This window comes from Adiantum capillus-veneris, chromosome 27 (genome assembly GCF_014529385.1).
Source record: "Adiantum capillus-veneris isolate H3 chromosome 27, ASM1452938v2, whole genome shotgun sequence".
NCBI classification, from domain to species: domain Eukaryota; kingdom Viridiplantae; phylum Streptophyta; class Polypodiopsida; order Polypodiales; family Pteridaceae; genus Adiantum; species Adiantum capillus-veneris.
The window spans coordinates 31,051,755-31,076,836 of NC_140957.1; the positions used below are offsets into that span (position 1 = coordinate 31,051,755).

The window sequence follows — 25,082 nt, forward strand, 5'->3', positions numbered from 1 at the left end:
ATGCCATACCTTTGGATCCTCAATAGGGATAGGCGACCGGTCGTGGCTCTTGAAGCCTGAAGGGTGCGCCATGCTGTGGCACTGTCCATGCTCATGAATAGGCAGTATAGCTCTAGCTCCTATGCCTCCTCAAAGGCTCGCCGCTTTCGGTGTGTGAGTATCTTCATCTGTCGCGTGGCCTCTCGATCAGTGATCGCCCCAAGGGTCCGTTGCGCACGCAACTGACGATAAAGGTCTCTCCACTCATGATCATACCAGCTGTTTTGTGGCATAGTCCTGCGGGGGGTGGGGGGGGGGGGGGTGGGGGGGGGGGGGGGGGGGGGCGCTATGTGGGTCGTGTACTGGAAAGGGATAATGGCCGATGTCTGAAGGACGGATGTGATGTGAGAGGTGAGCATGGGTAGTGGTGTAGAGGGGTGGAGTAAAAGGAGTCCCTTCTCGATCTCTGCCGAGTATAGGGGGGCTAGCTCATGAGTGAAATGAATCGTGGTGTGTGGGGGGCGTGTCGTGGGTGTGGTGTTTCCAGTGAGGGAGAGTGCAAGATAGGTGTGATCGGCTCCGATAGGTATGGGTGGGATGGTGAAAGAGCTAAGTAGGTGGGTGGCATCTCTGGATCCCATGATGTAATCCACGGTCTCCCCCCCGGCTATAACTCCACGTGGTATACATGTCCGCCCTCCTGAAGTGGGCCACTGGGCCATCCCGTTATAAATAACGAGACGGTGCTGAGAGCCTAATTTGAGCAAATGGTGACCGTATTCTGTGTTGTGGGCCGTGTCTGTTGAATCTCTCATGATAGTTTCCTCCTAAGTGGCGGTGCAGTGCCACCGAGTCCTCTATGTCGTATGTCTCACACTGGTTACAACATGTTCTAGCATTGAAGTCTCCCATAAGGAAAACTTCCCCCAATGTAGAGTATTCCATGATCTCATCTGATAGGCATGCGTATGGGGATGGTCTGTCCTCCCCATGCCTCTCCATATCTGTAGTAGCAAATCTGGAGCCTGAGGGGGAGAACTAATAGAGGGCAATGTAAATGATTCTCCCCCGTGATAGTTCAAAGCGAATCCAAAGGTAGGGGGCCTGCGGGTCTTGTGCAACAATCCATATCCTTCCGTATCTTGCTTTGGAGTTCCTATGCAAAGAGTATAGCCACCCCACCCGACCCTCATGTAGTGTGCTGGCGAGTACTCACCTCGATGTGAGGTCTCCCACTAAAAGCAGTGGATCCTTGGTAGACTTCGCTTTGGGCTCTCATGTGTCTCTGTATGAGGTCCCATCCTCTCATCACCTCCTCAAGTCACTCTGGGGTGTGTCCATAGATCCCCGTTGCAGATCCAAACCGCAATGTGGTTCTCTTCATGTGTCTCATAGGCTGCGAGTCCCTATGCAATGGTCTTGCCTTCGATGATGACCCTACCATCTCGGTATACCGCCTTCTTCCCTTCTTAAGGAGCTTTTTTGACTCTAGGCGTGCATGCACGGCGGTGGTCTTGTTGCATCTTTGTGAGGTCGTCGTCAAGGTAGATAGGTGGGCCTTCAAGCCCTCTCAAGATGGCCCTCTTTCGGATGAATGAGGTTTGGGACTCCTCGGAGGGGAATTGGAGGATGAGGGCTCTTTTCTGAAGGTCTTTGCTAGCTCTCCAAGCTTTGGAGAAGGGTAGCTCCTCGTCTTCCTTGTACCCGAGCTTCATACATGGAGCTTTCCCGTCGCTCTGGAGTGTGGACCCCTCCTCTTCTTCGATGCCCGCTACTCGTATATTGAGGCGGTGGGCTTGTCACATCTTCTCTTCCTCAATGGTTGTGTGTATGATGAGCGCCTCATCTATTTGGGCTTCCGCTCTCGCCTCTTTTTGGTATCCTTCTTGACTACTTCGACCATCCTTCCTTGGTGGCCTTTAATTTGTCGTCGATGCTCGCCGTGAGAGCTTTGGTAATCTCCTCCTCGAGGGCTTCCTTGGCTTCCGCTTTGATCTCTCCTTCTACGGGGGTGAGGGATGTGATGGAAGCACGGAGGAGTTCGATTATGATCATGGTATCTCATGACTCTAGAAAGTGGCCCAAAACCCTCTCTGAATAGACAATGAAAGCGGCCTCATATCTCATAGTATACTGGGTAGTGACGTAGCTTTGTCTTGGGCTCTATCTGGCACACTTGACCAATCCTGGACTAAGCGGGTACTCCTCTAAATCTGCCTGTCTCGATCTCTAGCTGATGTGAGGATGTGCGTATCTGACCAATAGCACATCGTATCGCGTGAGATAGATGAGTATCCATGTATCCTCCGTGAGCTGGAGAAATGAAATGAAATGTTATATTATACGTCTTCAAAAGGCCAAAATGACCTATGAGACCAAACCGATACAATCTTGGTGGATCTAATACAGTGTCTGGGTACAAAATAAAAATGAAGTAAAGTGAAAAACTAGAATCATCATGATCATCAATGCCCGAGGATGCCCGACATGGGGCGTTGTCCGATAATGTATTGCATCGGTCGCTGAAGAGCATTGTCAATATCCGCCTTTGTAAATAGTCGTATTGGATGTCTCCCATTTTGTGCTAAAATAGTCTTGATCCTCTGATGGAGCCTCTGTCGATGTCATGGTGGCCCGCCGTCCTCGTAGACGTGGGCATCTAGCTCTCCCAAGCTCAATGGCTTTGTCAGTTAGTATACCTTTGGTATAGGTGGGCTTTGAAGTCTGCTGTGAAGCTTGCTCATCTAACTGCGGAGTCTCTGCTCTAAAGAAGTGAGTGATCTCCCTCTGTGAATGTCTCCCACTGTCTGATCTCCTCAAGAGACTCTCCGTGTGTCTGAGTAGCTCTTGCAACAACAACCCGAGGCATCTCTGATCCTGGTATATCATGACTCTAGCGAGTGGTCCAAAGCCCTTTGAATAGGCAGTGAAAGCGGCCTTGTATTTGATAGTATACCGGATGATGACTATATAATGTAACTCTGTATGTGGCTCTATATGACACAATTGGCAAATCTTGGCCTCTGTTGGTACTCTTCTAAATCTGCCAGTCTCAATCTCTAATTGATGCGATGATGTGCGCATCTGACCAGGTCTGATCACATATCCATCCTCTGTGAGCTGGAGAAGATGTTCTCTGTAGAAAGCCATCTTCGTGCCAAGCTGTTGTGTCGGCTCTATCCATGTCCTCCTGGTGTCTAGCTGAATCAAATCTTGTTTGATGAGGTGGGTAATCTTGGTCCGTGTGAGGGACAAGGAGGGGCATCCAACAAGTATTGGAAAGGGGGTAATCTGCCCATACTAAAACCATGTAGCTGAAACCATGATTTCATTTGTGCATACCAACAAGATGTGTGTGTGTGTGTGTGTGTGTGAGAGAGAGAGAGAGAGAGAGAGAGAGAGAGAGAGAGAGAGAGAGAGAGAGAGAGAGAGAGAGAGAGAGAGAGAGAGAGAGAGAGAGAGAAATGAAATGTTATATTAACGTCTTCAAAAGGCCAAAATGACCTATGAGACCAATCAGTTACAAAATAGTGAATCTAATACCATGTCTGGGTACAAAAGAACTAGAAAAGAACTAGAAGTGGAACAAAATACTACTACTACTACTACAATCTAAAACTACGTGGGTGTAGCAGCTGATACAATAGGTACCCGGTAAACTGGATGTAACAGTGTGTGAAACAAAGATGGAAGAAATGGTGAGGATCCATCCTCATCTGCACTTTGGATGTCGAGAGAGTATGGCTCGAATCTTCTGTTGTAGTCTCCGTCGATGCTGTGTAGCTCCTCTCCTCAGTCGCAGTCGTCTGTATCTCTGTAGCTCCAATGCTCGGTCGATGAGAGTGCCAGTAGTGGTCGAATGAGTGTGGGACGAGCTCTGCAGTGGTGGCTGCTCCTCTGGCTGTCCCATATCTAGTGAAAAGAAATCTGTAATGTGTCTCTGGGACTGCCTCTCTCTAGCTCTCCCCAGTAAAGTGTCTCTACACCTGTGTAACTCAAGTAGATATAGTCCAAGACATCTCTGATCCTCATAACTCATGACCCTAGATAGAGGACCAAAACCCTCTCTGAATAAGCAGTGGAAACGCCCCCGTATCTCATAGAACACTGTGCAATGACATATGTAGTGCAACTCTGTCTCTGGCTCTCTCTGGCATAATCGGCATATCCTGCTGTCTGCTGGTATCCCTCTGAATCTACCAGTCTCAATCTCGAGCTGATGTGAGGATGTGCGTATCTGACCAATGGCACAACGCAAACCATGAGACATATGTGTGTCCATGTAGCTGGGTCGAATCACAAACCCATCTCCTGTGAGGTGGAGAAGATGCTCTCTATAGAAAGCCATCTTCGTGCTCAACTCCTGAGGCGGCTCTATCCATGTCCTCCTGGTGTCGAGCTGGATCAGGTCCTGACGAATGAGTCTAGTGATCTCCACCCGTGTAAGAGACAGCGAGGGTGCCTGAAGAGAATACTGGAAAGGGGGCAACCTGTCCATGGTGAAGCCATGCATCTGAAACCATGAAGTCATCTGTGCATACCAGCATGAAGTGTCCCCCTGTAGAGCTAACTGTCTGGAAGACTCAAGGGCCAGTCTAGCATATCTGTCTCTAGTAGTATCCCATAGGCTGTGCACAAAGGACACTGATCTGGTAAGCGCCTCAATCTCCATGGGGGAGGCAGCTAGCTCTGCTCGAATGATCGCGTGAGGTACGAAGGCCTTGGCTCTAATCAATCGGGAGATCATAGATACCAAGGGCCTCTCCATAAGTCTCCAACCATCCTGGCCTACAGAAGGTCCCCATACCTGTACCCCATACATCATAGCTGAGGCTACTAAAGTATCAAAGAGCCATAACTTTGTCCGAGGTTCCTGGAACTGAACCTGCAAACACATCCTCTCCAAGCCTCCCAAGGCCGCATAAGCTCTGGTCAGTCTAGTCTCTGCTGCTCTCCCCAAAGAAAACCTCGGCCCAGTGAAGACTATCCCAAGGTAAGTGTATGCATCTGTATACTCCACAATCTCTTGACCATACGTGAAGGTCGGTACCGATCTCCTGATCCACTGCGGTGTGGTGTTAAACACCATGACCTTGGTTTTACCAAGGTTTACAGACAATCCACTATCCTCTGCAAAACTGTGTAATGCATCCAACTGTCGCTGCATACCCTCTGGTGAGTCAGAGATCAAGACAATATCATCAGCATATAACAACAATGGGATCCACGTCCCTGCCAGCTGGGCACCTCTATCACCCTCTCTGTCAATGTAATCAGACACCTCATCAACATACATACCAAATAGAGTAGGAGACAATGGGCAACCCTGTTTCACCCCGATAGTGGAATGAACTAAGTCAGATATCCCCTCTGGGGTGCGTACATGTCCCATCACTGATCTGTATAAAGCCATAATTCCCCAAATCAACACTGTGGGCACCCCCATCTCCTGCAGTCTGCGCATCAGTCGAGCTCTCGGTACCATGTCAAATGCTTTGCGGAAATCCACAAAGCTACAATAAATCCGTCTCCCATGTGACCTGCCGTCCTCAATGATAGCTCTGAGTGTCAGAATATGGTCAAGAGTGGAGAAACCCCTCCTGAAACCTGCCTGTCCCTTTGCCCGTACACCCTCACCCTCTGCCCAGTTACTCAACTGCTGCTCAATAATGGATGCATACAATCGTGCCAGTGTGTGTCCAACCATAATAGTGCGGTAATTAATGAGAGAGAGAGAGAGAGAGAGAGAGAGAGAGAGAGAGAGAGAGAGAGAGAGAGAGAGAGAGAGAGAGAGAGAGAGTGTAACTATGTCAGACTCTATAAATAATTAATATATTTACGAGAAAAGAATTATCTAATTAGTTGTGTGCACATCAGAATAGATTTAGTAGTTCTGGGGCCTCAGGTGCGACCAAGTTTGGGCCAGAGCACCTCAGGGAGACCCTAGCAGAAAATACCCTGAAGCCCTAGTGATTGAGAAATCGGGTCTTCAATGAAGGGGTAGATAGTAGCCTCAGATTTTAGGCTCAGAAAATTACGCGCGCTAGTGCAAGCACAGGAATGAGATGGGGTCCTAGAACAAGAGTAATCTTAAGGCCTGAATTATTTTTACAGCCTTAGGATAAGTCAATTAGATTATTTTAAATCGTCTATGCTGGACCAAATGGCCGGACAAGTGCGAACAGGTAATGCCAGAGCAATGTCAGTATTGCATTGCGCTGGGGAGCAGCTAACAATTTCATTAGTAGCATCTCTGTGTGCAATTGTGAGTTAATTTGCACATTTCAGCCTAGGGACTTTTAAAAGTGAAAGTTGAAGGGTTTTTAAAGTTATTAAGTGTGTCAAGTGGCACACTTACCAATGCAAAACTACCTCTCTCACTCTCACTCTCACCCTCTCTCTCTTCCTAGCGCCCCCTCTCCCTGATGGCTATTTAGGAGCACCCCCTCCCCCATTTCTCAGTGTTGGCAGTGCTCCTACGGTCTACCCCCCCAATTGTGAGTATGCTCTACGCATTGGAGCCCTCCATGGAAGCTTGAGAGCAGCCCCTTGCGACATATGTGGTGGCCTCGTGCTCCCATTGTCTAGAACAAGGGTTCTCATAGCCATAGCCAGCTTTCGGTAAAGTTTCATCGCGAGAAGTTGCAGCGGGCACTCTCTTCGTAGAGTGTGGTGGCTGTAAATTCTCTGTTTTCAGCCCCTAATCATCTCTTTTAGGGTGAATTTCAGCAAAATACTCATAGAATCTAGTTCTTCTCTACCTACACTACGCATACACAAAGTTTGATGCGATTCCATCGCGAAAAAGGTCTCTATTTCGGCTTTGGAAGGTGCTCAGGGGTAACATTTTCAGGTTATGTGCAGAAAATTACAGCAAGCATGTGCCTGCATTTTGAGTGTTTCTCCCTTGTTTTTGTTGCAGGAATGATTATGCCAAAAAGGGACACAGTTAGCGGAAGGTAGACTCTCATTTTCAAGAGCTTCCATTGAGTTTTGTGGAAGATAGACTCTCGTTTTCGAGAGCTTCCCAAAATCTCATAGCAGAGGGAAAATCCTCTTAGTATTCTGAGAGTAGCTTTCGCACTCTCTCAGTCAGAAGCAGAAAAGAAAGAATAGAGGACGGGCAATTGCCCCGTTCCTGTGCTTGTAAAGATTCTCCCTTAGTAATAAAGATAATCTCTTTATGGGGGGGGGGACCAACCCATCTTTTGGTCCCCAATGAAGTGTCTCATGGTTTGCGTTGTGCCATTGGTCAGATACGCACATCCTCACATCAGCTCGAGATTGAGACTGGTAGATTCAGAGGGATACCAGCAGACAGCAGGATATGCCGATTATGCCAGAGAGAGCCAGAGACAGAGTTGCACTACATATGTCATTGCACAGTGTTCTATGAGATACGGGGGCGTTTCCACTGCTTATTCAGAGAGGGTTTTGGTCCTCTATCTAGGGTCATGAGTTATGAGGATCAGAGATGTCTTGGACTATATCTACTTGAGTTACACAGGTATAGAGACACTTTACTGGGGAGAGCTAGAGAGAGGCAGTCCCAGAGACACATTACAGATTTCTTTTCACTAGATATGGGACAGCCAGAGGAGCAGCCACCACTGCAGAGCTCGTCCCACACTCATTCGACCACTACTGGCACTCTCATCGACCGAGCATTGGAGCTACAGAGATACAGACGACTGCGACTGAGGAGAGGAGCTACACAGCATCGACGGAGACTACAACAGAAGATTCGAGCCATACTCTCTCGACATCCAGAGTGCAGATGAGGATGGATCCTCACCATTTCTTCCATCTTTGTTTCACACACTGTTACATCCAGTTTACCGGGTACCTATTGTATCAGCTGCTACACCCACGTAGTTTTAGATTGTAGTAGTAGTAGTAGTATTTTGTTCCACTTCTAGTTCTTTTCTAGTTCTTTTGTACCCAGACATGGTATTAGATTCACTATTTTGTAACTGATTGGTCTCATAGGTCATTTTGGCCTTTTGAAGACGTTAATATAACATTTCATTTTCATTTCATTTCTCTCTCTCTCTCTCTCTCTCTCTCTCTCTCTCTCTAATTCTGTTGAGTATTTGAAGTACAATTAAAAGTCAGTTTACGCTTCCGTATTTTTGTGAGAGTGGTATCAAAGCAAGGTCATCTCTCTCTTCCTTAAGGGATTGACGACTCTTGGCAGACTGCAGAAATGGGAGGACGTGAGATAGAGTTCTCTCCTTCAACAACAGGTGGAAGAGTTGCAAAAAGCTCTCCCCCATCCAGAAGTCCAAAAGATTCTCCATACTCTTGAGAAAGGTAAGGAGAAAATGCCGATGGGGTCGGGAGAAATCCCGCAGAACCCAAAGGCGCCAGAACCAAGGAAAGATCCTTTAACTGGAACCTCCCGCATGCACGAGAGGCAGAGGAAACCTCCAGAACGTCATGTGCGGTTTAATCCAAAGGTTCAAGAGCAGGATCCTCCTGATTCCCCTCAGTTCTCTTTCATGAAGGATCTGGATGACATATTCGCTTCGGAAGACATGTTTCTTGACGATCCGTTGCAGCAAGAAGTGCATTCAAGGGAAAGGACTCCTGTCCACAAGGAGTCTAAGCATAGAAAGGAGCACCATAAGAAGAAACACCACAGGCAGAAAACATTGAAGTCGGATACAAAGATGTGAAATTCGACACCTACAATGGACTGCGTGATAATGACAAAGCTTTGGCTTTCATCCGCCAATTTGAAGTTGCATTTGCAGAAGGGAACTTTAAAGAAAGATCCAAGCTTTGCCATGTCAGTATGTACTTGAAAGGCACCGCCAGCAGTTGGTGGTTAACCCTGATCTTAGAAAATCGCAAACCCCAAGATTGGACTGTTTTCAAGAAGGAGTTCTATGCACAGTTCCTTCCTCCAGACTATGAGGAAGAGGTAAAGAAAGAATGGGATCGACTCTCACAGTCAGAGAACAAAATTGTTCCACGCTATGTGGATAGGTTTTGGGACGTTCTCTTGAAAGTCACTCCATTCAAGAAGATTGAGGATTCGGAGAAGATGCGCAAGTTTAAAGCAGGATTGCATGAAGCCTTGCAAAAGGCTATGAAGCTTTACCGTCGGGGTAACTTGCAGATACTTATGGAATCAGCTCGCATAGCTGATGGAATACATGACAAGGGTACTCCTAGGAAGATGGAGCAAAGCACTTATCATGCCAAGCAAAAGGCTCTCCATGAGCAGCCTACCTCTACATCTTCCTCTCAAAAGAAGAAAAGAACTGCCTCTGAAGTAGAAGCAAAGCCAAATCAGCCCAAGAAAGGGAGATATCTCTCTCGTGCTGAATTGAGAACCTACATCAGTGAAGGAAGAGACTTCAAGTGTGGACAAGTTGGACATATGAAGGGTGATTGCCCTACTAAAACTCTGCAACCACCCTCTTCTAATGCAGTCCCAGATGTACAGGGAAATACAACCAAATACAACCAAGGATGGAAAAGAAAGAGCTCTTCTCAAAGCATGGGGTAGCATCAACAACCAACGGGCTCTTATTCTGTTTGATCCTGGCAGTACAGACTTCTTCATCTCTACAAAGTTAGCCGATGATCTGAATTTACAGCCCAATCGTTTTGGAGTTTCTATTCAAGCACAATCTGCTTTCAAAGGGCAGAACTCTAACTCTATAGGGAAGTTGAATTTAAAGGTCGACAACTACAAAGATCAAGAGTCTTTCTTACTAGCTTCACTTGAAGGATGCCATGTTATCTTGGGAATGCCTTGGCACTACAAGATACATCCCATTCCTGACTATGTTCAGAAAACCTTATCCTTTGATCATAAAGGAAAGGAGTATCTTGTACTTGCAGATGCAGGTGATTGGCGTATCCCTTGTAAACTTTAAATAAGCGGAGAGGGTTCTCACTCCGCAGAGCATCTGGACGCAGAGTCTGAGAGTGAAACCCTGACCACTCTTTTGTACTTTGACATTGATTAATACATAAAGAAATACCGAAAGGGGTGCTAGTCTTTGGGGCCAATATCTCTAGGCACGGAACTCCGCCGGGCCAATGCAAATCTATTGTGAGCTGTGAATTGTTTTGAAGTGGTTATTTGGTGCTGTCGTGATTGATTCTTGACTTGGAGTGTCCAAGTCTGTTACACTCTCTCTCTCTCTCTCTCTCTCTCTCTCTCTCTCTCTCTCTCTATTAAAGTTCAGTGATTATGGAGTTTCTGTTCGTGTGTTTCTATTGATTTCTCGCTTGAGGTGTCCAAGCTGGTTACAATGGTATCAGAGCTCAGAAAGGTTCTTCTTCCACGGAGGATCCGATCCTTTTTTGCAGCACATGCAAGCTTTCTTTGTGGAAGAATCTTAGTGTCCCGACCCTGGACTTATTAGACACTCCCACCCTTCGTACATCGTGCATCGGGCGTGCTCCCGTCTTCATCTCTGTCTTACAGGGCATAAAGCCATTAAGAATCCCAGATTACACGTGGGTTCTTCTAGAGAATCTGACAAAAATAACCCCTCCCAATTGAAATCAGGCGCGGGAACTGAAGAAAAGAATGAAGATTTGGGCAAATTTTTTTGGTGGAGAAGTTTGCTAGAGCAAAATACAAGCGTCCACTGCAGGTTGACATGGGTGTGAATAGATTGATGTACTCTAGAGACCCGAGATTTGCGAAACACCTGAAGAATTACCCGATTGATGAGATTCACTTGAGATGGCGTCAGGCCATTGAATTTCCTCTCAGGATGGGTGGAGAGCTGAAAACACAGACGAGTGCAGAAAAGCGGAAGCTTTCCTCGCAGGAAGAGCTGGAACAGAACTGTCGACCGGAAGATGAACCAGATACTGGAAAGGACACTGAAAGAGATACTGATGTACTGACAATCTGGTTGTTTGTGGCAAATAACCGGAAATAGGAGCGAGGAACTCACTTTTGTATGGATTGGGAAGCATGGAGCTTAGAGAGTATTAACCCCAAACCTTGGCGCCCCTTTCGGTATTTCTTTATTTTGCATCATCAAAGTACAAGCTGGTACTCCATCCTTTGCACCTTCGTCTAGAAGCATGCCAGAGAATGAGCCCATGGCCTCATATTTTTAAACTCAAAAGCATCTAGTGTAAAAGTAACTGGTTCAAAAGGTTGGTGTTGGAAATCAGCCTGCGTAAATCACGGAAATCCATACAGTTCTGCCACGTTAGCAGTCAACAAAAAACGCGGAAATCAAATGATGTGAAGATACTTCATCAATTATTCAAAGAAATCAACTGGAATCCAACCATGTAATCTTATTGAATGCATAACCAAACACTCTTCTGACTTAACATGATTTAAAAAACAAAACCTTGCATCATGCAGCCTGCTACATCAAGCATCTGGTATCCTCTGCATCTGCAACTTGCACTTTAGTAACCCCCAAGATCAAATGGGATAATAAGGAATGCCCACACATTGGAGCATCATAGTATCCACATGAAACATCAAACATTTCTGGTGCAGATATGCTACCCCTGGTTCAAATAGCACGCAATTAGTATGCATACTGATCAGTATCCATCCATATTGAATCTGCTTATGAATATCCTTAGAATCTCCTGGAGCAAACACCATTGAGATCACATAGCATTGATGGGATCCGCAATATACTAGAGCTTCACCTGAAGCATAGTGCAACACCCACATCTCATAAACTTTGTACAGTTCTGCCACGTCAGCAGTCAATGGAAATCCAGAATTCCGTATAGTTGCCACGTCAGCATGTCAACGCGAATTGCGGGCATCCGTACAATCTGCTGCTTTTGCTTCTTCACTTAGGGTTTAGGCCCCTCGGCCGAGATTTGCAAGTTGGCTTAGGCCTTCAGTGGCTTGACACGTCAGCAGTTTGTGACATCCCGAGTAATCGTCTGCGATTACAGCATATTTGCAAAACAACTCAAATTACCTAAAAAAGCATTCCGAGGGACAATGAGTTTGCTTTTTTTTTTTTTGTTAAGGAGTTCACTTCTCTTTTCGGCTCTTTTGATCAAGGAGTTGGCTTCTCCTTTGGTTTAGATCGGAACTCTTGATATTTTGGCGTAGTAAAATTAGCCATCGCACCCAGACCGCACTGATCTTCCACGGGTGTCTTGATGCACTAAAATTACATATCCAGGCAATCTCATCCAATTAGGAATATTCAGTGGTTGGCACATCACAATGCAACACAAATGCTCACATATGCATGTTACAAGGCATAGAAACATAAAGTCGCCGATGAACATTCCCCCCGCAAATAACCATATAGGTATGGGCCATGAGCTGTTCAACGACTCCCTCATTACTCCTCCCGCAAATAACCTAAAAAGGTCAGGGCCATGAGATATAGAGGCCTTTTACAACTAAACGCCCCCCAGACCGCAGCGTGCATTGTTTGGAGGTGCTGAGAGTAATGACAGCTCAGACTTCTTAATACTCTCCCTGCAAATAACCATTCAGGTCCGGGCCATGAGTAACAACAACAATACTCCCTCCGTAAATAACCACGAGGGTTCTGGCCATGAGTAAAAACAACACTTTTCAAACATTTCAATACTCCCCCCGCAAATAACCACAAGGGTCCGGGCCATGAGTATGAACAAGCATTCTCAAACATCATTTCTCAGTACTCCACCCGGGAGTAAAATCACCAATCATTGAAACCAGTATTAAAGCCAGAGTCAAGCAATTCAAATCGCCACCAAGACAGGTTTAAAACAGATAACATCCATTTCAAACAAATTTCAAACAGGATCACCAAACAAGTTCTCAAACAGAACTCAAACTTAAAAAGCAATCTGGACATTAGTCGAGCTCGAAAAGTCGACTGACTTTCCATCCTGAAACCTGCACCAAAAATTAGGGTTACGTTCCTTCCATAAGGTCGTGGCCGACCGCAACATGATCCACAAACTCTTGAATAGTCGAAACAAGCCTCGACAAGCAATGTTCCTGTGGCGGTGATGGTAGTCCCAAGACATAGCAATCACACCGGACTTCCAAGGTTTTTAGCTCGAAAAGAGACACCTACTGAGAGATGTCGAGAAATTTCAAGTTATAATCGGCTAGGGTTTCCATGGCAAGCATTTCAGGATACCCCACTCTGCCAGAAGTTGCACTTTGAAGGAAGATGTCAGAAACCACATAATTTCGGGCAAAAATTTTCTTGAAAGCTTGCCAAGTCCTTGGAGTGCGCGGCTTGGTACCTATAGACTTCCACCATTGCATGGCACTGCCTTTGAGAAAAACAGCAGCTTGAAAAATTGGAATGTGTTATGCCCTGTAAGACATGAGTGGTGAAGACGGGAGCGCGCTCGATGCGCAATGAAGTAAGGGTGGGAGTGGCTAATAAATCCGGGGTCAACGCTCGAATATACTTCAAATAAAATTCCAGTAGTCTCTGGTTTGTTGTGTCTGCTCTTTTGTAGGACTAGTATGCTTTCAGAAAAGCACACGCCTGATGCTTTGATACCGCTGTCACAAAACGGGCACCACGTGCCAATAGAAAAGAACAAACTTTTAGCACTTCCATAACAACCGAAACTGAAAGCGAGAGACAACATGCGACACGGAGTGGCGGAATTCCACCCTAGAGAGTATTGGCCCCAAACCTTGGCGCACCTTTCGGTATTTCTTTATATTGCATCATCAAAGTACAAGCCGTTACTCAATCCTCTGCACCTTCGTCCAGAAGCATGCCAGAGAATGAGCCCATGGCCTCATATTTAAAGGCCCTAGGCCCAAAAGCAGTCTACATGAAAAGCCTTAAACTCAAAAGCCTCTGTTGTAAAAGCAATTGGTTCAAAAAGCTGGCATTGGAAATCAGCCTGCGTAAATCATGGAAATCGGTATAGTTATGCTTTGGGGGGGGGGGGGACTGGGAGGGGAGTCGTTTGAAGGTGGAGGGGGCCTCCTCAGGGGGCTGCTGCTGGAGGGGGTCAAAACGGTTCCCTATCGGAACCCAATGCTGCTGAGCTGCAGGAGGACGGCCACCAGGGGGAGCAGTGTGGCAAGCCCGTCCCTGTCGACGGCGGCCGGGCACCTGCTGCCAACCGTCAGCATTTGTTGGCCTCTATCGAGGTGCCAGCCTGTGTGTCCTGGGTATTTGTCTACTAGGCATGCTTAGCCTTGGGAGGCTGAGCATGCGCTGTGGGTCAAGATCTCCTGCGAGGATAGGCCTCACTAAGTGGCCCATCTTTCTGCAAATGAAGCACTGGTTGGGGAGTCCCGAATACTCCGCCCTCTGGCGTAACCATCCCCCACTCACCCTAGGTAGAAGGACCACCTTCGAGAGAGTGAGTGTCACGAACCAGGACGCGAACTGAAGGCACACCGGCAGCCTTGTCTGCAACTGAAGCTGCCGTGCTCAGGGTCTCCAAGACTGTGCTGATCTCGGAATCAATCCTGGAAAGAAGCGGTAAGTACTCCCTCCGCAGGCCAGGGAAGCAGACCGAAATAGGCAAGTCTGCCTCCTTGACAAGAACATGCGATGCTCGATCAAACCCATGGCGCCACTGTCGGAAATGAGCTCTGCCCGCTCGAATGGCCAACGGGCTCATCGAGATGACCATGGCAGCCATCTTGGGAGTCCCAAACTCTATTTGATAGTATCATCATCCAGAAGCTGGATGTCAATGATCTCCCCCACCTCTGCTAGAAGGCGGGCCTGCAGAATGTCACGTACCTCTCCTCGACTGGGACGACTGCAGATGATAGAAGTGGCCCGGTCCACCTATGTTGTGAAGCTCGCTTGCTTTGCTAGCAACAGAGCAAGTCGGATGGTGAGCTCGGCGGGGTCAGATGAGGGGGCTTCATCCGAGTCCCTCTGTGGCGGAGCACAAGCTTCCATCTGTGGCTGCTACTGCTGATGAAGGCACGAGAGGGCGTATTCCTGCTGAAGTGAACACCGGCGAGCAATGTCAATGAGGTATCACTGTCGAGCCAAAACACAGCAGAGGCTCCTAGGGGGGCCGACGGTGGCAATGAAAAAAGCAGGCAGAGGAGCAAGTGGGCAGCGTTGGGGGGAGTTGCGCGCTGGCCAGGGAGGGGGCGGGCAAAGCAAAAGCGGGAGCCGGGGGGGGGGGGGAGTGGCGGGGGGGATGGGGTAGGGCACAACGTGGGGAGGGAGCAGGGGCAGTGCAAGGGGGAGCAGTGAGGCGGGAGCAGCAGCAGCGAGCAGCGTCTTCCCTCACGAAGAAAGTGAATAGACAACTTTTTTCCATTTCTTTTCCATTAATCATTGCAAAGTACAACTTCCCAAGGACCTCTGCTCTTAGACCCTGCGTCCAGATGCACTGCAAAGTGAGGCCCCAAGGGCTCTTATAAACAGTACAAGGGATGCCAAAAGCAGAGCCCCAAAAGCAATCAGCTCAAAAGCTTTAGGTCCCAAAAGCATCTGGCCATCTGGCCCAAAAACAGCCATCTCGTTTTGTGGGAATCTGTACAGCCTGCCACGTGGCACAGCCAGCGCAATTCTCTTTTCCTTATTTAAGTGTCCTGTGTTCCCCATTGGACGGGACCCCATAAGTTGGGAACAACTTATACTTTGTCAGTTTCCATTTCCGAGATGCCATGTCATCATTTTGTGACACACGATCAAGTCGTTCGTAGAAAAAGTACCAAAAACGCAAATGAGGTTGCTTCGAACATAGATTACTTAAGTCGGACAAAACATATACAACCCAATAGATGCAAAAAGTAGGTGCCGAAAATAAAGCGGTGCAAAAATAAATGAAAAGCATGATGGACGAATAAAATCTATCGCCTTGCTTTTTGTGGCAAAAAACGGACGAAGACTTTGCTAATTTTGGCGAAACAACTTAAAAGTGAGTGATCGTAACGAAACTTGTGCCAAAGAAGCCTGCATGACACAAGATTAATGTAATGAAGTACCATGAATCTCGACCATTCTGCCAAATTCTGAGCAAAGGACCCTCAACTATTAATAGGAAGGTAAGGGTGTCAAAAAACCATCACGCATGCACAACCACGATACAACATGCCTACAATCTAATCACAATGATGACCAAGTAGAGTTATTGAAAGCTTAAAATTCATGATATTATACACGACATATGTACAATACATCATACGCATCAGAATCACAGAAATCATGAGCACGACAACGACTAATGCTAGCTCTAATACCATGTTGAAATGTAGACTCTAGAGATAAAAGAGATATAGAGACAACCAAGACACCATGCTCTTAAAGATTGAATGATATTAATTACAAGTTATGTATACATAGGTGAGACTTAGTCTAGTTAGGGCTAGCTATAAATAGCTCCAACGCAGGGCCACTGACTCTTGTATATAGGGGGCATCCTGCTTTGATATCTTCTTCTTCATCTCCCTTCACCCTCTTTTCAGTTTGGTTGTCTCAAGTTGTTTGAAGTGTTAAAGTCGATTGAAGGCTTGTAGATCCCGGTAAGTCAGAGTTTTTGTATCTGACCACTCACCAGAAGTGGTGACAGTTCCCACTAAACAGAGCATGTTTAGGTGTCAGTATCTGTCCCCACCTACTGTTTGAGGTTGAGAACTCTTTTATAATGATCTATTTGCAGGTGCCTAAAGGCACATGACAATACTTATAAAAAGCATTTAATCAAAGGCTACCCTAGTAATTTGCTAAACATGTCATTATTTATAGTATGCATGTTCTGGTTCTTCATGAGAAAGGAAGCTGAAGGGTTCCAAATCCATTATTTTGAAGTTCCCACCAAACAGAGCATGGATAGGTGTCAGTATCTGTCCCCACCTACTGTTTGAGGTTGAGAACTCTTTTATAATGATCTATTTGCAGGTGCCTAAAGGCACATGACAATACTTATAAAAAGCATTTAATCAAAGGTTACCCTAGTAATTTGTTAAACATGTCATTATTTATAGTATGCATGTTCTGGTTCTTTATGAGAAAGGAAGCTGAAGGGTTCCAAATCCATTATTTTGAAGTCGTATGGTCTCTCTTTTTACCATTTGGGAATTCAATTTAAGTATGCATGCTGGAGATACAACATCTTGAAAGCATGGATTTATGAAATCGAATGTTTATTGAATGCTGTTTTCACAATACTTTTTTTCCTCCCATCTGAAGGACTAAGCAAAAAATTTTGGTTTATTCTTTTAATGTGTATATGAAGCAGCACCCAAGTGGGCTCAAATTCTTTACCTACAGTAGTTTGGAGTCCAAAGCTCAAACTTCTTCTTACTCTCACAAAAGAAGGAAATGTTCAAGCATGGCGGACTCGAGTTAACACAAATCCCAACAGGCCACCCATGAAAGCTCAGTTTTTTGAGCCTGCTGGTAATCCTGCAACGGCATTGTTATTGAGACTTTATTCTTTGAGAAGTTTATAATGTGCTTTATGAAACATCCCTCTGCTAATGTTAGTAAAAGACACTTGATTCTTGTATTTGTAAGAGCTATTAGATAACTTCCCATAGGAGCAAAGATAAGCTCCCCATGGAGCAAAAATAATTGTTTTTCGGGTTAGACTTCAAATAACTTTGGCATGCTTTGTGCTTTGTATGTGTGCATTTTTGTAGGTTTAGAATCATTCGATGTTGCAAATATTTTGACCCAACAAGGAGGTGAAGCTGTTTATCCCTTGCCGCGAATCAAAGAACTGCTTGTCCATCCAAAGCTCAATGTTGCAACATGTGTACTTACGGTACGGAGCTGGGTTTGTGTGTTATTGTTAATTGCATGCCCATTAGGTTTGGTGAAAATTGTCAAGTCTCCCGAGTCCCACACGACATGTTAAACTCTCTTGCTTGTAATGTGTGCTTTAGCTGAATGTGCATTCATCGAGCAGGATTGCATTGTCTGGTTGTAGATCGATGATGCATTTGGTGATTCCATCTTCTGAAAGTTAGTGATCTCCTTGGTGAAGGAATTTAAGTGAACTTGCCACATTATGCATGCTTAAATCAAACATTTTTTTTTTCTAATATGGTTTATTATGCATGGAGAGTGCTGCAAGAGCAGAGGAATCTAGAATCAAAGGTGGTACACTTTCTCGAGAGGGAAGGAAGCAATTGTTTGCTGTGCTGCAGAGTGCAAGGGGCTCTCCAGGTACATACTTTGAGGAAAAGGGTGGTGCATGATGTATCTGCTTATAATCAAAATTTTCTTGAATATTTGACCGTTTTTGGGTTTCAGAGGTTATTGTTGTTTCCAGGTTCAGTTTTGAAGGAGAAACTTGCAATCTTGGGATCAGCTGGGATCTTACCAGATCAACAGCTACAGCTACAATTGCAGTATTCAAGGCAACCTGGGTATGTCCTTAAAACAGGTCTTTTTATCTCTTAACAGAAAAATCGCGAAAAAATACTCATGCTCAACTGTTCTCACAATGCTAGCAGGCAACCACAGCTCACAGTTTCTGACATCGCAAGAAAGGCCTTTCTGCACAGTGTATGAGAAACTATCTCTATCTTACTGAAGCTTCTCGGTCAGCTATATAATGAGACACTGTTTTTTTTAATCATCTGAAGTTTTCTGTTCTTAGTGGCAAAGCAATAAGGCAATTTTTTTAAAATTATACATGTATAACTCAGAGAAAGGAGAGAGTCAACAGTGTGACATTGAACATATGTTTTTGAGAAGAATATTATCTTGAAAATTTTGAAGCTTAAATATTTAATATGCCAATACATTTATGCTAAAACATGATACAGGCTACAGGTACTTCAATGATTACAGTTATGATTGACAAGAAAAAAAGTAGACCTAAGGCCTTTTCCTTTCACATTGCCAAATTTTCTTGGACAAAGATCATTCAAGCATGTTGGGGCTATTGTGCATACAAATAGATCTTTTAAATCTTGCAGAGTTAACTGTAAGTTAGTCACTTGTGAACACAAGAAATCAAAGCTAAGAATCCTTTGTGGCAAGGGTTGTGAATTCCTATTGGTTAAAATTTCTGAAGTTTTCGTTTCACTGGAAAATGCTACAGAGATAGTTATTTGGATGGCTTTCTCTTCTTTTGTGGCTATAGAGATATTACCATATCTTACCTTTATGTTGTTTTGTTCTGCTCAAGGTACTAATGAAATTTTAGGCTACAGACTTGTTTGGTCAATTTTTCTTCCATCATGCAGAACTCAGCAGAAGGAAATCTAAAAACTGGTCCGGTCTTGAAATTGCCGCTCTTGACAATCTTGGATAAGAAGTACATGCTTCGAGATGTTCCTGTTTGCCAGGTCTGGGCACATAACATCTGTAATATCAAGGAGTGTTGTGACTTTTTTGTAAAGAATGTGATGATCTGTGCCGCTAGATTTCTGTGTATAGGCAGTGCAAGTCTTTTTGCAGTCGTGTGGATTTTCATATAACTTTGTTGCTTTTGTCTCTTGTATTTTGAGAAGTTGTTGTGTTGCTCTGCAGCCAATTCATCAAGAGTTGAGATTTTTTAACTCTGAGCAAAGAATATTCGACTATCCAGTTCGTGTCTTTTTCATGGACGGTTGTAATCTTACTGCTTACAGTCTATCTTCTGGTGATTACAACATCTATAAAAAGCTTTCGCCAACGGTATGGCACATTAATGACTTTTCATATATTGGGAGGTAGTAGAGATGGAAAAAGAGAATATGCATGCTTGTGCTGTTTTTTGAGGCACGGAATCGAGTTATTCATGTGTCAATTTTCTATAATCGGCATAGCAGGCTCTTGGAGGAAATGAGCGGAATCCAACTCGTATGCTCTACAGCACAAAACAACATTTGTTCCTCATTTTTTTTGAGTGTCGAGGAGCAACCAGTGAGGTAGTGCTGTATCGAGACCAAGTGGATATGCATACTGCAACCGAGAGGGTTATTACAAGCTCAGGTATGTGGAGAGCTATCTCGAAGAAGTTAAGGTTGTACCTGTAGAGAGACAGTCTTCTTTTTTGAGGTGTTCGTAAAACTAATCCAATGCAATGTGTTATTTCTTGCTGGATTGTTTAGTACTTACAAGAGGCAAAAGTGACACTAGCACCTGTAGTTCAGTAAATTTGCAGCATTTGATTCATATTTCAAATTGAAGATTGCATGGTCGTGGTTATTGGTACCCCTGCATTGTTACTTTAGGCCTGGACGTGCCCTGTTGAATGTTGGAACTGATTTCTGAAATTAAGCCACTAAGAGGGAGCAAAACACAGGTAGTGAGAATCTTCATCCACATGTGCAAATGATTATGATGTTTTGATATCGTTTTTGGACTTGCAGCATGTTATAACCTTTTTGAGGGTTCGAGACTTAATAATGGCTGCAATCTGTGTCTTCAAATATTGAACATGCACTTTGGTTGACCTTTTTGTAGCTAGAAATAGTCCACTTTCAAATTGGGTTTTTGTGGTTGTTTAGGGTGCGATGGTGCATTTATCGGGGCTAAAGAGAACCAATATGCAATACTTGAAGATGATGGTTTGGGGCTCTCTTTGTTCTCTCTTGAAGAGAACTTAGAAGCAAATCCAGACAAGCAATCATCTGAGGACTCAGAGAACAGTACAGCTCTTGATGTGAACACGTTCTCTCAAGCCAGCTTGATGAGGAAGACACATGATTCTCTCCAACAACATCCCATATCACTTGTATTTTATAGTCCTGTCCAGCGAATCTTCTCAACACCCCTAGGTAATGGATATTTTCTTGCATACTGTTAGCTATTTTTCAGAAAGTTGACTTTATCCTTGTTTGGCAGAGTCTACTTTGCTTTATGCTTCACAAGGAAGTCATATAGGATTGGCTAAGCTTTCAGCAGAATCAATGGGAATCACCAATGAAGTTTTTGAAATTTCTACAAAGCCTGATGATGGACCATCTCTGTCTTTGAATCCATTAGAAGTAGTTCTACAGGTGTGTTTTGCTACCGCATTCTAGAAGAAATGATTAGAGTTGAGTTCTGTGACCCCTAGGAGCTATAACTTTTTTAGCTGGGGACCCCAGCCTATTGTCAGCAAATAAGAGATGTCTTTTAAGCCTCACGTCTCACCAATTCCATTTAGCAGTAATAAAACCTTCTTGCCTTCCTGGTTTGCCACATTTAGCCACCCCAATGCAATTGCAATTCTGTTCATAATCTTGAAGAGTTTCGTTAGTTACATACGGACGAGCCATCATATTCTATTATATCGAACATTTTTGTGGGGATACTATTTCCCTAGTATAGCTCCATTGTCAAACTTGAGCCTAAAATCCTTTGGCCTAAACTGTAGTTCTGACTTTTATGAGTTAACACAATGCCTGTCCCTCTTGTCTCTCATGCAATCTCTTGTTCTGTTCTGTCTCATCCTTACTAATTCTTTTTCTCCACACTGCCTGCCCTTCTTCACTCATTTCTACTTAGTCAGCACAAGCGACTGAAGCAATATCTCCTCCTCCTAATTGATATTCAGCTGACTTTGTGCTATGAGGAGAGAATACATTATACACAAGCCTCATTATGTTCCTTTGTGGTCATGTGCATCGATACATAATGGTTTATTTATTGATGATTCTATAAAAATGCTACACACACGAGTCAGGTGTCAGGATCAAGGTGGCTTTTTCCTTTACCAAAACACTTCTATTTCGAGGTGCTCTGCTCTCTTTGTCACTGCCAAGTATTAAAAGTATGACTGTTTATGGTTTGTAGGTTTCGTGGCAAGCTATACCAAGTGGACTTGTTGCTGGAGTTTTAACGACATCAAGAGTCATGATTCTTTCATCAAAGTTGGAGGTCTTGGCCTGTTGCTCCACAAAATTTGATAATGGATTTCCTTCAATATCCTATCATAATGCACTTCACTCTATTAGTTCTAGTTCTACAAAGGTAGGCTACTGTGTTGAAGGTAGGCAACTTGGCTAGTAGTTCTTCTTAACCATAAAAGCACTTCAGGTCTCTGGTTTGGGCTGGTCCAGCGCTGCTTTTCTCATCAGCAACAACGATTGCTACACTCGGTTGGGACAGCATTGCGCGCTGTTTAGTGTCAGTCAATACACCAACTGCTGGTACTGTCACTTGACAACATTTTATCCCATGTAGACACCTGATGCCCTTCTTACTTGGATGTTTGTATTGTGCAGCTCTGGTAGGTTTTCTCAATGATCGGGTGCTTCTTGCTTGCCCGACTGATGCAAATCCAAGACAGAAGCAAGGCGTGGACATAAGAACACTTCTTGTAGGTTTGCTCGAGCCAATCTTGATAGGATGGGCCACCATGCAAAAGACTATTGAACCTAAGCTGGACCTTGTGGAGTTGATGTTTCAATTGACTTCTAGGTGCGTGTCAGTGTAGCTATTTTTTTAATAAATATTAGTTCTCAGTTTGAGCACAGTAAAATTATCAGGGAGATCTTTCCATTAGAATCGCTTTCCGGATGCAGAGTCAGGTAGATGACTAGAGTATCATGAATGGAGTTTCATATAGTTTAATCTAGTTAGGATGGTTATTTGTGGTCATTGTTGGATGTATGACTAAAGCATTGCAGAGGAAATATACTCGTAAAAAGTTTGGGCAGATTAAAATACTGCGGGAAAGATATTTGTGGTCACCATTGGATGTATGACTAAAGCATCGCAGATTAAAATACGGCGGCAAAGGTATTCTGGATGTGGCGTAGGGTGACCCACAGCATTGTGAAGGGATTCAATGGGTACCCCATATTACATGATTCACTAGACATTGAATGCTAGAACAAGCACATAATCAAAGATGGGTCCTTGGACAATGGAAACAGTGCCTCCCTTTGAGACTCCCTCCAATCATGTTATTTTGAACATTTAGTGTCTATTTTAGCATACTTGTCCAAGTGAGAGTGCACCTCAACAATCCCCCCCCCGGACATTGTGTATGAAGATATGCCGCAGCATTTGTTCTGCAGGATTAATATTGACAAAGTAGGTCAATTTTCAATAATCTGGCTGCTTTCAACCATGTCCAGTCATCCAATTGATAATTTGTGAAAGGAGAAGACAGTCTCCATTTATAGGCATGTAAACATTGGGTGCCCAGGTTCCAAAGCACTCTTCCTCTGTGTGTGTGTGTGTGTGTGTGGGCGCACGCGCCTGTGTGCATGAGACAGCTTGCACGCTTTTCTTGCCAAATGACACATCAATGCTGAGTTCACAAAGACAGCCGCGGGCCACTTCTTTTACTAGAGATTCAGAGACATGAGGAGACTCTGCCAATCATCTGCACACCCTAGTGAAGGGCAATAGTCATAGCTCACGGACTTCTCTCAAGCGCTGCCCTAGTACCACCCACCGACATTCACAGAGGGTTCACACTATGGAGGCAGAGATTGTTCGAGCTGGTAGACGCCCCAGAGCACCATGGTACGAGGCTCGGAGAGTACACAACAGGGCCATTTGAGAGATTTGTTTACGACATGAGCAGACCAGACTGAGGGAGAGAGTGGGTTTTCTTAGACCCTGTTGCTATGCCACGGGGACTCTTCTTTCCCAACCCACGTGTGCATGCCATACTACATGTTGCTAAACCTGACTATTTTCTTACTTTCTAAGTAGTTTCTTCTTAATGAAAGTAGGATATTTATATGTGTACACTTTTTTCTTATGTTATATTTATATGTGTACACTTGACTATATGTTGCTAAATTGACTATTTTCTTACTTTCTAAGTAATTTCTTCTTAATGAAATTAGGATATTTATGTGTGTACACTTGAACCGGGGAACTGTAGATCTACAAGAACTGATAAAAGCAATCAGGAACGGACATCTCTGATGTCTCATATGATGGGTGATATTAAGCATCGCAAAGGAGTTGTTCCGTAAGTTTACTGGGAGAGATTGGGAAATGGATATCCTTGATGCGTCACAGGATGGGTCACGGGAGCATCGGATATGGAATTTTCTGTTGGTCTGAGGAGGAAAATCCGAGTTGGGTAAGAATTACGCGTAAAGATGCAAGTACATGAATAAAGAGAAGCTTTGAATAAAAGCAGGATGTATTTGGGAAAATAGATGCTTTCCCGCGAGGAAGACTATGTTTGCATTGCATCTGTGCATGAGGTTGCATCCAGGGACCCCTGGGGAGTGTTGCGTAAGCATTATTTTTCAGCTCACAAGTTTTTACAAAGTTTTTTAAGTAGGTTCACACTTATTTTAGTAAGTAACCGATTGGCTGCCCACTTGTTAACTTATTTCAGTAAGTGGCCGGCTGGCTGCAGCCCACGTAATAAAATAAAGCAACAAAGAGATGGTGCCCCAATCTGGCTAAAAACAGCAAGCAAGGCAGCGATCTCTCTCTCAATCCTAGACAATGACATATGGGAGTTTGCCAAGGATGGTGACATCATCCTCCTAGTTGACTTCAATGCCTGGACGTGCTCAGACCGTCTTCTATGACACTTTAGAGGAGATGCTTAGAGAGCTGGATGTAGGAGATTTGGGGCTTGATAGACATTCACAAGATAGAGAGCAGACAGAGTACGGGGGACATCTCACAAAGATGGCGACTACACATGGTCTAGCGAAACTTAATGGCTTGCAACATTTTTCTAGAGCGGCCGTTTCACATGCTTTCCACACAGGCTTGGGGTTAGCACAGTGGACTATGTCATGGCACATCCGAGCTTCATCCCCTGCATTCAAGATTTCAAAGTAGGACCAAGACGAGTGGGCGTAGGAGTGGATCATGCTCTCTTGACACTTTCTATCTCCTTTTAATATAGTACAGTCCAGGTGTTAGGAGGGAGGACACATAATCGCTATACATTTACACCAGAGACTGATTGTGTTTATACAGAGGAGATCTATATTCGTCTATGTACAACAGCCTGGCCAGGACTCTCAGTGGAGGAGATCACCACTTTACTGACTGAGACATTGCATGATGCAGCAGCAGAGGCTTACCCACACACTCAGCCTAATCAGAGACGCCGTTCTGGGACCATGCCTCAAAACAATTGGTATGAGGAGGAATGTAGAGAGATGAGAGCACAACTTCTCGGATAGCCTTCAGGCACCTTGTGCGACGTAAGAAGCGAGCATTCCTAGCTCAAATGGAACGGGACTTATACCAGTTGTTCTCGAGTAGAGACTCAAGAACAACTGGTATAAGCACTCCCCTCCCCCAATGATTACTTCTCCTGATGTGTGG

General features: G+C 44.7%; 1 protein-coding gene across 3 annotated transcripts in view; it reads left to right on the forward strand.

The window, feature by feature from the left end:
- LOC147421727 (Transducin/WD40 repeat-like superfamily protein) overlaps nucleotides 1–25,082 on the forward strand; it is an 81,281-nt gene that overhangs the window by 33,130 nt on the left and 23,069 nt on the right. For all 3 annotated transcript variants that reach the window (XR_015186836.1, XR_015186837.1, XM_086503526.1), the window contains exons 7-19: nucleotides 17,134–17,294; nucleotides 17,537–17,661; nucleotides 17,963–18,065; nucleotides 18,172–18,268; nucleotides 18,356–18,407; nucleotides 19,094–19,195; nucleotides 19,380–19,526; nucleotides 19,661–19,823; nucleotides 20,342–20,611; nucleotides 20,679–20,833; nucleotides 21,612–21,740; nucleotides 21,850–21,967; nucleotides 22,043–22,238. Coding sequence is in view for 1 of the 3 variants with exons in the window: in XM_086503526.1 (XP_086359652.1) it covers nucleotides 17,134–17,294; nucleotides 17,537–17,661; nucleotides 17,963–18,065; nucleotides 18,172–18,268; nucleotides 18,356–18,407; nucleotides 19,094–19,195; nucleotides 19,380–19,526; nucleotides 19,661–19,823; nucleotides 20,342–20,611; nucleotides 20,679–20,833; nucleotides 21,612–21,740; nucleotides 21,850–21,967; nucleotides 22,043–22,238 (1,818 nt within the window). In the remaining 2 variants the exon portion in view is untranslated. The remainder of the gene's footprint in view (nucleotides 1–17,133; nucleotides 17,295–17,536; nucleotides 17,662–17,962; nucleotides 18,066–18,171; nucleotides 18,269–18,355; nucleotides 18,408–19,093; nucleotides 19,196–19,379; nucleotides 19,527–19,660; nucleotides 19,824–20,341; nucleotides 20,612–20,678; nucleotides 20,834–21,611; nucleotides 21,741–21,849; nucleotides 21,968–22,042; nucleotides 22,239–25,082) is intronic.